This window comes from Magnolia sinica, chromosome 16 (genome assembly GCF_029962835.1).
Source record: "Magnolia sinica isolate HGM2019 chromosome 16, MsV1, whole genome shotgun sequence".
NCBI classification, from domain to species: domain Eukaryota; kingdom Viridiplantae; phylum Streptophyta; class Magnoliopsida; order Magnoliales; family Magnoliaceae; genus Magnolia; species Magnolia sinica.
Window position 1 is genome coordinate 71606478 of NC_080588.1, and position 15905 is coordinate 71622382.

General features: G+C 42.2%; 1 protein-coding gene across 1 annotated transcript; it reads right to left on the bottom strand.

The window, feature by feature from the left end:
• Positions 1–1170: 1170 nt before the first annotated feature.
• LOC131229150 (protein DETOXIFICATION 33-like) lies at positions 1171–15066 on the bottom strand. Its single transcript, XM_058225033.1, has 8 exons — positions 14871–15066; positions 3789–4330; positions 3219–3308; positions 3046–3102; positions 2578–2816; positions 1990–2108; positions 1822–1908; positions 1171–1389 (listed from the first exon to the last, which is right to left on the bottom strand). Exons 1-8 carry the CDS (start codon positions 15048–15050, stop codon positions 1327–1329), a joined length of 1377 nt encoding a protein of 458 aa, XP_058081016.1. The 5' UTR covers positions 15051–15066; the 3' UTR covers positions 1171–1326.
• Positions 15067–15905: the final 839 nt, after the last annotated feature.

Here is a 15905-nt window from a genome sequence, read left to right on the forward strand (position 1 = left end):
GACGCCATTTTGATTCATAGTGATGAAAAAAAAATGCTAGTTTTGATTCTGACTTGAAATGATAGAAACCATTGTTAAAGGACTCAGCAACTCGGACTTGCTCATTCAGTCCTGAGTCAAGTTGGGACTTGCCCTATTCGGGAATGAATCGGCCCGACTCGCCTGACTGGGGTTGACTCATGGCATTGACTAGATAGGGTCCTACCAAGTCTGAGTTGACTCGGACGAGTCACATCAGAGTCTTAAAACCATGATAGTAAGTAACAGCAATTTGGGGGCCCGTCACCCATTATGAATAGCCCCACATTGTTCAGTTACTCATGTATTGAATTGAATTATTGCAATTGAATTCAACCAAGCATCCAAATGCCATCTCGATTCTCTCCTTCTGGTCAGCAGGCCTTTGCCTTCCTACTGTTCTAGTATCTCTCAACATGCATCCATGGGAGAAGGCAAAAGAATCAAAGGTTTCTTATCATTATTTGTTCCTCTACAGAAAAATTTGAAATATAATGGACTGTAGAACAAAATTTCCGAGGTTTGCCGGCCCCACACACACCTTTACTCACAGTACACATGCCAAACTGAGTCTGAGATATCTGAACCTTGCTAAAAGTGGACTAATAAAAAATGACCCAGCACAAAAATCAGGCTGGTCAGTTCATTAAGTGGGCCACCCAACGCAAAAGAGAGTAGTTCTAAAATTATTCAATTCGAAACTTGTCCGAGTCAACTCAACTCGACAGGATTTTGTGCCGAGTCACCGTGAAACTTGGTTGCCAGCACAAGTCAGTTTAATTCATCGAGTCAACTCAACGACTCAACATAACTCGAAGTGAGTCTTCTCAATTGGGTGAACCTAAGCCAAGCATTACATGTTTGCACATCTTTTCATTTTATTTTTAAATTTTATCTATATATAATTATTTAAAATATTTATAAATAATCTTGATTTCCTAATTAATCTCGAGTCGAGTCAAATAAATACTCGTAGGAATCTATGAATGAGTTTTCGAGTTTTTAAACTATAGTTTAAAGACCTCCAGAGAACACAAGTGGCCCACCTAATGAGTGGACCAGACTGATCTTTTTTGCACATGCATATCTGCGTGGTGTGGCCCACCTTACCTGTGGTTTGAACGCCCTAAACACTCATTAAGTTGGAACATGTGCAGCATGTAAAGGTGTATTTTGAGCTCTAAAATTTTCTTCCCTAAGGAGTAAGAATTCATGTATCATTCTTCTATTTTACATTGCTTGTAGGTTATCTGCCTTGTACGTTCCTTCTCAGTTCTGTATGAATCCATTCGCATTGTGTGGTTGCCATCAAGATTGTTCAGGCTCGGATTGCCCGCCCCATGTTTGGAGACGCTCCTTAGCTTGAAAAGCCTGCATTGAATCATATATGTTCTAATAGATATGATACGAGAAACAGATAAATTGCATATCTGAACATGACTGGCAAGAGTGTCGGACATATGAGCGGCCCATACAGCGATCTCCCCCCATGACAATGACCTAACAGAAAAATCAGGCTGGTCCAATCATCACCAGCTCCCCCTTATTTGAATGCGACCGGCATTTTAAACTAAAAATAGGCACATTCATCATCACATTTGTGGTTCTGATTAATGGACTAACCTGATTTTTGTATCAGGTCAGCTCCATGGTGGAGCCCACCTTGTGCACTGGTCAGGTGTCTGCACGCAACATGCGTCTTGGGCTACAAAACCTCTAGGCCGGTATTCTTCCATCAATTTTTACTTAGTACTTTATAGCATTTTATCACAAGAAAATAAATTACTGTGAATTTTACGATACCTTCTTCTGCCAGTTAGTTCGGTATGTGATCGACATCAAGATGATCGTTTGCAACACGGTCCCAGCTAGCATTCCGGACCAAATGCCCTGCATGATTATCAAGGAACAAGTCATGGCTACCATTGATTTCATGATTGTAGCTGTGAATTTCTCTGTATCGATTCTTACCTGAACTCCAAGCTTGAACTTGTATCCAAGTAAGGCACCAATCGGCAATCCAAAGAGATAGTAGCATCCTACATTTGCAAAGGCAACTAAGGATTGCCAACCTGCACCTATTGCTACACCTGCAAATGGAAGTATTTGACTGCATCAGATGGCAGCAAGGATTAATTTCTGTAAATGGAAGTATTGGACTGCATCAGATGGCAGCAAGGAAGTTCTAATGCTTGTGACGAATTATAGGACCCTCGACTTCTGGATTCGAAACCATTTTCAGTTTGTTCATGTGGAGTGGCAAATTGCATTGTATGTCGGTCCACATACTAGCAACAGAAGAAAGAAAAAAGCCCAAGATTGGTGTGGCTCGGATTTTCCAATCAATGAGATTTTTGGGGTATGTTCAATCTACGATGGGACAGGTTAGGCCAATGATCTGGAACAGTGAACCATGCGCCCCAACTTGAAAAAACTGTGAGACATCGAGTTTATTGAGTATATCAATGGGCTGAAGATCATACATTTCATAAATGCTTAATCCCATCTGTTGGAGATCTGTTTCTGATATGAGTTCTAGAGCCATGCTGGAAAAGTTACCATGTAGAACAGGTTGAATGCCGTTGAGAAAAATCGTGGCCGCCAGAAGATACCCAAGCTTGATTGTTTCTCTTATGACCTCTGGTTTATCAGTGAACAGCTTTGGGAAGTGGTTCCTGGTAATGAGAACTGCAGCTGTGAAGAGAATTCCAAACAATGCCGACATAGAAACAGCTACTACTACTGAAAACTCTGCCACTGTTGGATGGCCAGCCCCTAGTTCATTCGAGACACGCACACTGCAAGGAAATTGAAATTAGATAAGAATACAGTGTGTGGGTGTCATTCGACAGTGGAAATGCAACTCTTTTGAATGTCAATCCAGAAATTGGCAAACTGATAGTCCTTTGAATGCTCATTTGAAAATTGCAAAGGATATCCAATCCAATTGTGATTTAGGTTGCATCCAAACAATATCTTAATCACTACAACTGACCCAAACCACAATCAAAGAGAGAGATCACCAACCTGACAGCCGCATGGAAACCGATTGCAACCATTAGTGTCCACATCGCCAAGTTCATACTACCGAAAAAAAGGATTAAAAAGGTGAATTTGGGTCTGGAAGAATTCAAGAACCACAAAAAAAAAAAAAAAAATCACAGCGAATGCGACAGGTTGGAAATGTACGAGTAGCTCACCAGATAGAGACAGCATCAACAGCTATTTCTGGTTTAGTTTTCAAGGAACCCACTAAAAGGATCACTGCAGTATAGTACCAGAAGTCCAAGCTGTAACCAAACTGACCATGTCGATATTAACACAGATACTGTAAAACAAGTCTGCCAATGGGTTGGATCCAGACCATAGTTCAAAAGCTCGAAGTCTGGACTCGACTCGATGTCCAGCCGGAGTGAGTCGACTTGAAAACTCCAACGAGTCTTTACTTGACTCATCTCGATATCTAATAGATAGACTAATAATACTCATATTAATAATAAATGATTAAAGTATCTGTATCCAATTAATCAAGGGCGAGTCAACTGAGTCGATGTCCAAATCTTGTACATTCCAATTATACAGGACAACTCAGTCCAAAAGCCAGCTGAGTCAAGTTGACTCAGCTGACTTTCAAGTTGAGTCACTATGGTCCAGACCAAACAAAATTAAAATTTGAAAGAGGCCTGCTGAGCCAGTTCAAAATCCAGGCTAGCCCATTGACAACCCTACTCTTACATGGATTTTAGTGGAACTGGGACATGAGTACTGACCATAACATTATCGCTGATGCTAGCGATAGATTAACAAAGGCAGCCAATGATCGAAATGCAGACATGGAAAAGCCGGTCCACGCATTGGGGAAATACCCAGATACCAGATAGACCAGCTGAGCCAGATTGACAACCCACCATGAAATGTTCCCAGCTATAGCAGCTCCACCCAAGCCATATCCAAGCTTGGTCACCAAAACCCAATTCAACAGAACATGTAAGGCCAAGGCAGCTGCCGCAATGCCAGCCATAACCCAGACTCTGGTCTGAGACTGAAAGAACTTCTGTAATGGGAAATTCACTGCATAAGCGAACAATTGCGGGATCACCCATATGCAATACCTGCCTGCAACTTCTGATATCTCATCGGCCTGACGGAGGAGCTTTAAGATAGGCGACGTGAATACGTAAATGGGTGTAAGAGCCAATGCTGTGAATCCAGTTATGATCCATGATCTTTGCAAATAAATACCAAGCATGTGTATTTGTCCAGCGCCAACAGCTTGACCGCATAGCGTCTCCAGGGCACTTCCCATCCCTAGCTACACAGGAATGGCAAGTAATCTGATCATTACCACTAATATAGCACCAGCTTCTTGTAGCATTTTATGTTTTTGTAGTCGAATTCTGATCAAATGATGGAATTTGGTTCTGCTTTTAGGATTAGTTGGCCTATTAAGCTTAATTAAGAATTCTGTTTTATATTTGAGTTAGATAAAACTCAAGCACAAAGATCAAACATGAAAGTTGGAATTCACAAGAACCATGAAATTCAAATTCTACGATGGATTGGATAAGATGGTTGACGAAAACTGGTAGAGAAGTCCCATGTTGAAGCAACATTACATAAGAACTCTGGTAATCTTATTTTCTAAATTCTAACTAGTTAGTATGAATTATTTTCTTATAGGAGTTGATCATCAGTGTTCAGACATTAAACCTGTGTGGGGCCCACTGTGATGTGTGAATGCCATCAAAACCGTCCCACCAATGTTAGGTCAAGATGACAGATTCCAGCCTTATCCGTAACTCAGGTGGGCCATACCGTAGGGAAGAATGGAGGACATTAGGTAGGGGACGTCCACCATAGAGATTTCTAGGTGGAATGTGGGGTCTACCATGTTCTGCATATGTCATCAAATCCAGTCATCCGGTGTGACTCACTGGGATTAAGGGATACACTATAATCGAAGCCATTCCAAATTTTAGGTTGGCCACAGCAATTGAATGTATAGGCTGTAGGCATGACTCTGCATTTCTCCCTGTGGTGTGTCCCTCTTTAGTTTTTGACAGGAATAATTCTGAATTTCTGATGATGTACGGTTCACATGAGGATTTGCACAAGATGCATGGTTTGGATTCCACGTACACATCATGGGTGGGCCCTTCATAGCTCGAACATAAGATATTTACGTGCGGATGTGATAATTTCCCGTAATTTACTGCTGCAATTCAGTTGAGTAGTCCGGCGCGGATTCAGTCAGGTCGGGACTTGACCGAGTTTGGTTGGGGGCCCACCTTGATGTATTTGTTGTATATCCATGCTGTCCATCGGTTTTTATCGCTTATTTGAGTATGCCGGCCCAAAAATGAAGCAGATCCAGATATCAGGTGGACCACACCACAGGAAACAGTGGTGATTGACCATTAAAAACATTTTGTAGGCACAAAAGCTTTGGATCAGGCTGATATTTGTATTTTTCCTTCATCCAGCTCTTAGAATATCAACAGGTTTGGTGGAAAATAAACATTACAGTGGGCCCTAGAAATTTTGTAATGGTGGACGTTCAATCGCCACTTTTTCCTGGGGCGTGGCCCCACCTGAGATTTGAATCTACTTCGTTTTTGCGCCCATGCCCTAAAATGAGCTGAAAAAAAGGAAGAACGGCATGGATATACAACACATACATCAAGGTGGGCCCCACACTCATGACCTTACCGAAGTCGATCAGGTCCCGACGGACTGAATCTGCAGCCAAGTAATCCATCCAAACGCACCCACCCTCAAGGTCCCGGCCCAATCTGAACAGGTTTGCATTATAATCCAAATCTGGACCGTCTGTCCAGAAGGTGATGTGGATTATTTTCTAGGATGTGGCCCATTTGACAGTTGCCATCCAAAGTATACGTGTGGTGTTGTCAGAAGCCTTCAATCTAATTTTTTGGGGTTACTCGACCGGTTGAGGGAGCTACTCGACTAATCGAGTATTGCTTGACTCAAAGTCCACAAGTACATGTTTTTGGTGTCCGGGCCTCTTGACCAGTCGAGGGGATGGCTCGACCTGTCGAGGTGGTCCCTTGACTAGTCGAGGCCTCAGCTCGACGAGTCAAGGTTACGCAGATCCTGCGCGGACTGTGTAAATTTGAGGCGGTTTCCGGACTAGGTGCGTAAGTGGAGTTTCCTAAACTATAAATAAGAGGTCCCTAGGGCTATTCTAATGTATTCTAAAGCTTTCTAAAAGTTTTTTAAGGGTTCTAGGGTTATCAAAGGGTGTAGCAAGGGTGAGATTCGAGATTGTTCGAATCGGGTAAGTCCTCTCTCTTGTAAATTCTTTTCATAGTGGATTTCTGTCACTTTGCATGTGTCGTGGTTTTTTCCCGCAAGGGTTTTCCACGTTAAATCTTTGTGTGCTCTTGTAATTGCTTGACATTATTGGATTGCTATCCTAGATCTAGATCTGTGTGATTCCGCAGCACAAATCCCCAACAAGTGGTATCAAAGCAATCTTTGGGGCACAGATCTGAATCTGCAGGATTAGTAATAATGGGAAACGGCAAGTTTGATATTGAGAAGTACTCGGGCAAAAATAATTTTGAGTTATGGAATGTTAAAATGATTAGCTTGTTAACCAAGTAAGGCGAGATTAAGGCTCTTGAGGAGCGGAAGTCTACCATGAAAGATGATGAATGGGAAAACCTTGATAGTAGTGCTTTAGCCTCTATCCATTTATGTCTCACGGATGAGGTTCTCTATAATGTTTTGAGGGAGAAAACTGCGGCTAGTTCGTGGGCGAAGTTAGAGAACATTTATGTAAAGAAGTCCTCTGAAAATCGCCTACACTTGAAGCTACAGTATTATACCTTCAAGATGGCAGAGGATGGAGATCTAGAAGCCCATATCAGCAACTTTAATAAATTGATGTGCAAATTGCTGGATATGGAGGAAGTGGTCAAAGATGAGGGACATGCATGTATATTGTTGAATTTTCTTCCTGCATCATATGAGTCTTTCAGGGACACGATGTGCACCGTAAATAAAACCCTAAGTGTTGACACCGTTATCTCAGCTCTTCAAGGGAAGGCTATGAGAAAGCTAAACGACGATATGGGAACATCTTCTGATGTATTGATTACAAGGGGCAGAGATTCTGAGCGAGGTACAGGATCCTCAAGGCCTAGATTCATATCCAAATCCAAGAGCAAGGGCAAAGAAAAATTAAAGTGTTGGAATTGTGGGTTGTCTGGATACATGAAGAAGGATTGTAGAAATCCTAAAACGAAAAAAGAAAATTCAGCGGCTTCTTCCAATGAGGCCAATGTGGTCACATCTGATGAAGAATCAAGTGGTGGTGATGTTCTGTCTGTTTCCATGATTGGTCACTTACACAACAATCATAAAAATGAGTGGATACTTGACACAAGAGCATCTTATCACATGACTCCTTGTCGGAGTTGGTTTACCAGTTACAAGGAATGTGATGGCGGACATGTTTTTATGGGCAATGACAATGCCTGTAATGTTATGGCTATTGGCACGGTGAGCATCAAGATGTTTAATGAGATGGAGCGTACCTTGACTGATGTCAGGCACATTCCTGATATGAAGAAAAGTCTGATTTCTCTCGGTGCACTTGAGGCTATAGGGTGCAAGTTCATTGGTATTGATGATGTCCTTAAAGTTTCAAAAGGGGCACTCGTGGTTATGAGAGCGCAGAGGCATGAAAACCTTTACAGTTTGATTGGGAGCACTTCGGTAGGTGGAGCGGCAACAGTTATTGCAGACTCCACGTCTCTATGTATGTGGCATGCTCGTCTGAGCCACATGAGCGAGCGAGGCATGAAGGTACTTTCTCATCGATGTTTGATTTCAGCTTTTAAAAATTCAGATTTAAATATATACGATTATTGTATATATGGTAAACAATCTAAACTGTCTTTTAAATCTGGAAAATATGTTTGTAAGGGAGTGCTTGCTTATGTGCACTCTGACGTATGAGGGCCATTGCTAGAAGTTTCCATTGGGGGGTCGTCATGGTTTGTTTCATTCATTGACGACTACTCTAAGAAAGTTTGGGTTTACTTCATGAAACGTAAATCCGAAGTTTTCACCATATTCAAGCAATGGAAGATAATAGTGGAAAAACAGTCAGAGCGAAAAATAAAGATTTTAAGGACTGACAATGGTGGAGAATTTACTTCCACTGAATTTAATGATTATTGGAAGGATGAAGGGATCGTCGGGCACAACACAGTGCGCCACATGCCTGAGCAAAACGGTGTGGCTGAGCGAATGAATTGGACTCTCCTGGAGAGGGTTAGATGCATGTTAAGTAATGCTGCGTTGGACAAAGACCTATGGACTGAAGCCGTTAACATGGCTTGTTATTTGATGAACCGGTCTCCTTCAACGACAATTGAATGTAAAATTCCAAAGGAAGTATGAAGTGGTTAGAAAATCGACTATTCAGATCTACATATTTGGTTGTGAGGCTTACTCCCATGTACTGTTAGTTGAGAGAGATAAGTTAGACCATAGGGCCAAAAAGTATATCTTTGTTGGCTATGACAATGGTGTGAAAGGTTATAGGTTATTCGACATGGTCACACGCAAGGTCATCATTAGTCGTGACATCAGATTTGATGAAAGCTCCTTATTTTGCAAGAATGATCAAAAGGAGCAAGAGGAACCAGAAAGGGTGATCGTAGACGTCCAAATTGACATAGATAATACTCAAGGCAGAGACATATGCGAAGATAGAGGTACAAGATTAGGTGCAACAGCCACCTGTGAGTAGGAATCCACCGCGTAATCGCAGTTTACCGGCAAGATACATGGACGATTCTAATATTGCATATACCCTCATTACAGATGAGGGGGACTCGTTTACTATTCAGGTGGCTCTTGATGAGCCTGATGCAGAAAAGTGAAAGACAGCTATGGACGATGAGATGGACTCGTTGCACAAAAATCATACATGGGAGCTGGTGGACCTTCCAGTGGGCTGAAAAACGATCAGATGCAAGTGGTTCTTCAAAAGGAAATATGATAGATACAAAGTAAGGTTGGTAGCGAAGGGTTATGCTCAGAAAGAAGGAATCGACTTCACAGAGATATTTGCGCCGGTGGTTAAGCAGGTATCTATCAGATTCGTATTGGCACCGGTTGCCCAATACGATCTTGAGCTGAAACAGATGGATGTGAAGACTGTATTCATACACGGAAAATTGGAAGAGCAGATCTACATGGAGCAACCAGAGGGCTACAAAGTTAAATAGACAGAGAAAAAGGTTTACAGGTTAATGAGGTCGTTGCACGGCCTGAAACAGTCGCTCAGGCAGTGGTATAAAAAATTTGATTCTTTCATGGTGAGTCAGAAATTTACTTGGAGTGAATACGATTACTATGTCCATTACAAGACACTGAGTGATGAAAAATTCATTATCCTAGCATTGTATGTTGATGATATGTTAATTGCCTGTCATGATATGTCTGAAATCAACATACTGAAGATTCAGTTATCAGGGACATTCAAGATGAAAGATCCAGGGGCTGCAAAGAGGGTTCTCGGCATAGATATTTAGAGAGACAGGGAGAGGAGTAGGCTTTGGTTATCACAGGCAAAATACCTTGAAAAGGTATTAATTAAGTATGAGATGGATCAAGCAAAGCCGGTGAGCGTTCCCCACGTAACTCACTTTAAGCTTTCCTCAAAACAATGTCCTAAATCTAATGAGGAAAGGCAGGTTATGTCTCATGTGCCCTATTCAAATGTGGTTGGCAATTTAATGTATGTCATGATCTGTACGAGACCGGATATTTCACAGGCTGTCGATGTTGTAAGCAGATACATGTCAAACCCCGGTAAACAATATTGGGAAGCAGTGAAATGACTACTTCGATACATTCGAGGTACGAAAGACCACGTCTTAACTTTTGAAAAGACAGGGATAAAGTTGGTAGGATATGTGGATTTTGACTACGTAGGCAGTATAGATTCTAGGAAGTCTACTTCAGGTACTTGTTTGTACTATCGGGTGGAGCAATCAGTTGGATGTTGAAGCTTCAGTTCGTGGTGGCTCTTTCCACAACCGAAGTAGAATATATGGCAGTGACGGAAGCGTTTAAAGAAGGCCATGCCGATTAACTGTGATAGAGAGAGCACTATCAATTTGGCTAAAAATTCTGTTTATCACTCACGTACTAAACACATTGATGTTCGTCACCACTTTATCTGACAAGTGCTTGAGGAAGGAGTTGTCACACTAGAAAAGATTCACACAACGTAAATCCAGCAGATATGCTCACTAAGGTCGTTTCTACAGAAAAGTTCAAGTTCTGTCCAACTTTTTCGGGCTTGGCAATGACGTAAAAGAAGGACGGAGTATGCACGAGAAGTGTTGATTGAAGTTATGATGCGATGAAGAGATAAGAGAAGAGGTTAAGGAGCTATACGGTTGAAGATTGAAGACTTGGTGGAGATTATTGTCAGAAGCCTTTAATATGATTTTTTGGGGTTGCTCGACCGGTCGAGGGTCAGGCTCGACCGGTCGAGGGAGCTGCTCGACTAGTCGAGCACTGCTCAATTCAAAGTCTAGCAAGCACATGTTTTTGGTGTCCGGGCCGCTCGACCAGTCGAGGGGATGGCTTGACCGGTTGAGGGGGTCCCTCGACTAGTCGAGGCCTCAGCTCGACCAGTCGAGGTTACGCAGATCCTGCGCGGACTGCCTAAATTTGAGGCGGTTTCTGGACTTTTCCGGATTATGTGCGTAAGTGGAGTTTCCTAGACTATAAATAAGGGGTCCCTAGGGCTATTTTAATGTATTCTAAAGCTTTCTAAAAGTTTTCCAAGGGTTCCTAAAGGGATCTAGGGTTATTAAAGGGTGTAGCAAGGGTGAGATTTGAGATTGTTCGAATCGGGTAAGTCCTCTCTCTTGTAATTTCTTTTCATAGTGGATTTCTGTCGCTTTGTGCCGTGGTTTTTTCCCACAAGGGTTTTCCACGTTAAATCTTTGTGTTCTCTTGTAATTGCTTAATGTTATTGGATTACTATCCTAGATTTAGATCTGTGTGATTTCGCAGCACAAATCCCTAACATGTGGCACGTAATTTGAATGGATCAGCTTGAATTTCACAGTAGGTGATATTCTTGGTGGGACCAACCTTTTAGACGTGTTGAATTTCATTATCAATAGTCCAACTTGCACAACTTGTGATGAAAGCCATTCCCAAACACGAACGCAGATTGCATCCTACCCCTGCCCGTCTCTAGCCACGAACGGGCAATTCTGTGGCAGGCCCGCCATGATGTATCTGCCGTCCATCCCTTCTCTCACATATCATTTTAAGGTTGTGCACAAGAATGAGGCAGATCCAACGCTTAAGTGAACCACACCTGATACATTAAATGTACAAGGCCCGCCACCAAGTTGCATTAAATGCAAGAGTCATCTTTGGATCTTTGGTGTGGTCCACCTGGGCGTTGGATCTATCTCATTTTTGTGCACATACCTTAAAATGATACGAGATAAGGGATGGGTGGTGTGGATAAACAGATACATCACGGTGGGCCCGCCCACACAACTGCCTATTCATGGTTAAGGACTGGCAGGGTAGGACGCAATCCCCGTCCACCAAACACGTGCCACGTGGGCTGTAATATTGGAAACCAACGGATGGCTTGGAACGACTCGGCCGACCAGCAGACCAGCCTGATTTTTGGGCAGGACTGTCAATGGGCTGGGTAGCTCATGGGCTTCGTAAGGCCCAGTAAATGTGGGCTTAGGCTTTACAGGACAATCCAGGGGCTTCAGGTTGGAAATTAATGCCCAACATCGTGTCGGGCCATGTTGGGCCGCCATGGAGTTAGGTGGCCTGGGAATGGGTAACTCCAGCCTGGCCCAAGCCAAGCCCATTGACGCCCTAATTTCTGACGCAAGTCGGAACGTCCACATGCTAGGCGGAGGTGTATCAACGCCTAGTCTGCCGAGTAAAACCTAAGGCTCGGCCTAGACCAGGATCATGATGAGCAAAAGAAACTGGCCCAGGCCTGTATTAAAACAATTATACACATCCAGAGGCCCAGTCCAGCCCACAAGCAAGCTTGGCCACTCACTCCTGCGCAAGATCTGAGCTGTTCAGGAAGAGTGCCCCTACCATGAATAATATATGACAAAAATGCCTTGAAACCAACAAAAAGGTCAGATCAGGCCGGACTAGGCTAGGGGCCTATTAGACATGGCCCAAGCCCAAGCCTATAAATAAACGGGCTCAAAGTTTAGGGTAGTTTTGCACCCACTCAAAATCCTAGATTTTGGATAGTTAGGAATTAAAATTTAAGATTTGTAAAAATAGTATTATTTGGCACCTGAAAAATTCTAACATTCAGTTCTGAGGTGTTGAAAAATTAGGACTTTCATCTCCAACCATCAAAACAATCGTCTCCTTATGTATTGACATTTATTTATATTACTATTTGTTTTTACTTGCATTCATACTATGATGATAGATACTTATAAGCATGACACCTAAATCATAAAGACACTACTTTTGGACCAATTGACGATATCTTGATAAACCCACACCTAATTTCCTTGACCAATGTTGGAATTCCGAGCAAGTTTAAATACAAAACCCCCAGCTTGTACCCCATTAGGCTACCAAAACCAATCCTGATATCACCAACTCCCAGCTCCTCAACGTGGACATTTAGGTAAACGACCCCAGGGCTCACCCTTCTGCCCTTATCCTGATAAAATTGTGGTCACCTGTCAGATGAACCTTTGAAGGTCCACCAAACAAAAGCATTCGGGCTAAAGGATCTTTCTGAAAGAGAGAAATCCCAAAACTCTAGCAAGCGCCTTGTCCCCCAAACGAGGAAACTCTGCCACTTAGGACATCTCGAAGCAATTGTACCCTTGCCTAGGTTCTGACACATCCAGGCCAACATCAAAACAAGCCAAAACAAGCCAGCCAATTCAAATGTGGAGTTAGGATTAGGGACACCTGATTATTCCTTTGGACCAAAAAAGGGTGTTGACTTCCCTTTTCACTTTCTCACATCTTAGTCAAGCTAAAACACATGGTTCATTTCACACACTCCATTTATAGCTAACCCTACTGCTTGTTTTCTTCGTCTTTTACTGCATTTACTTTCATTGTTTTTATCTTATGTCGTTTTCCTTATACCCAATGTTTTTTTACTTTACAAAGGATTTTGGCTACTCGACCCTCTAATAAGGCTATGCGAAGCATGGCTATATGACTAACACTTTCTACAAATATAAGAGTCTCCCTCAAAATTGCATACCCCTTAAAGAAAAGACCGCACGTAATGCGATCGAGAGTGTGCATAACCCCTTCCTCCCTCGTAACCAAGACCCTTATCCATATTTCTAGGGTCACAGGCTAACCACAACAATCCTTCACGTCCTGGAGTTTCACGGCTTTTTCACCCTACTAGGCAAATTTATGGCTCTGCGGTCGACCATCACCCCACCAAATTAGCTAGTGGCAACTTCAAACCTTCGAAAATACCATTCTAGGCCACCTTGGGAAAAATATTACATAACCAAGGAAACCAAAGTGATTTAAACAAATGGGATACACCTTGTCGCCATCACCCCGATATAGGAATGCACAAACGGAGTGAAAGCATTACCGTTGTCTCATCCTAATGCGCACATGTCGGGAGGGCATTCACAGTACTAAAATTTTAAGGCCATAAAATTATGATGTAGGCTATAATATCTGTTAACAATCACTGGAAAAGAAATATATATATATATATATATATATATATATATATATATATATATATATATATATATATATATTTAATATACAAAATTAATGAACCTACTTTTTTAAACTACTAAAAGTTTATAATTGTTTTATATTTAAGCCAAGTTATCTGAGACAAAGATCTATCTTCATCGCACACATGTCAGGTTTAGAATATCTGAGATCATTTAATTCATCATACTCACTATCTCAAGAATATATTATAAAATAATTTCAAGAATTCAAAAGCTAAAATTCAAGCCCGCAAGCATAGTTTCTCAAATTCAAGAAATCAAAAACCCATGCTACGATACATCCAGAATTTCAAATCAAGGACTACAAATCTAAGGCCCTCAAACGTGCAATTAAGCCTAGGTAGGGTAGCCCGGCTGAGGGCATCTCTACATGATAGGATCCACCTAACGGACAGCTTAGATCCAGCGTAAATGGGTTACCTTGTACGCTAAAGAAGGAATCGGATTGGGTGGAGTAGAACACAGCATATGGATGTTTGTACCTTTTATGCATAGAAAATTTCTATGGGCCCCCCTTGATATTATCTGTTTGATTCACGCTGTCCATCCATTTTCTTGGATTATTTTAGGCCATAAGTTGATGCAGATCCAATGCTCAAGTGGACCATACCATATGAAACAGTGGGAATTAAACGTACACCGTCGAAAACTTATTAAGAGCTACAGAAGTTCTGGAACAAACTGATATTTGTGTTTTCCCTTCATCCAGGTTTGTGTGACCTTATCAATAGGTTAGATGGAAAATACACAACCGCATAGGACGTAGGACGGTTTCAACGAGACATCATTATCCCCACCTATTTCATGTAGTGTGGTCCCCTTGAGCTTTGGATACGATTCAATTTTGGGCTCATGTACTAATATGTTTGGGTAAAATGAATGGACGGCTTAGATAAAACTGATAAATCATGGTGGGGCTCAAAGAGCTTCTCTATGTATACAGAATGCACACGTTGGTACTGTTATACATTAGGCAATTCGAGTCGCTTGTATTAAGAAAAATGTATGGTAATGAAGAAGAGAGATATAGAGAGAGAAAGACATTACCAGAAGGCCATTAGCAAAGCCTTCAACGATATTCTGAACAACGGCAACAGCAGCAAGCTCTACATAACCCAAGTGGCCCACAAAGGCTACTGTCACAAACCCAATTGAGAATTGCAGTACAGATGTCAGAATGGCAGGACCTGCTATCTCCCAAATCCTCTTTGATTCTTCCCAGCTCATCTCTCTCAACCTCACCATTCTCCCTCTCATTCTCTCTCGATCGACACGCATCTTCCCTCCCTCTTTATGCGTGTGCCTCTACTTTCTTCGATCGAGGTGGGTCCTACGGCAAGAGTCCACCCACCAAGTTGTTACCTGGTGGGGTAGTACTTGGGAGAGTAACACCTTAGTGGGTGTTACCCCTACCATGGGACCCACCTTGATGATACATTATATATCCACGCCGTCCATCCGTTTCTACAGATCATTTTAGTATGGGATACCAAAAATTAAGCAGATGAAAATATAAGGTGTATCACACCACAGGAAAGAGTGGTAATTGAGCGCCTCACCATTACAAATACCAAAGGGCCGTAGTAAGGTTTTTGTGAAGTTCATTTTCCATCCAACCCGTTGATAATGTCAGTAAGATTCGGATGAAGGGAAAATACAAATATCAGCTTGATCCAAAACTTTTGTGGCCTATAAAAAGTTTTTAATGGTCATTCATTATTATTTCTAGTAGTGTGGTCCAACTGAGATTTGTATGTTCTCAAGGTTTGAGATAGTGTCCTAAAATGAGACGAAAAAAATAGATGGACGGTGTGGATATACAAAAAAATATCAATGTGGGCCCCACATGGTTAGGGTAACACCCACGAAGCTGTTAGTCGGGTAACAGCTAATCTGCTCCCGTAGTGCCCGATCCGCGTCAAGGAAACGCAGCGTCAAGGAAACGCAGAGTGAGACGGGTGAGACAAGTTATCTCTTTTTTAGTTCGACGCGGATTGCCTGCAACCGCAGGTTTGCAGGGGATTCCTCCAAACCCGAGCATTGTGGCGCCCACCGTGATATTTGTGTTACATCCACTCCGTC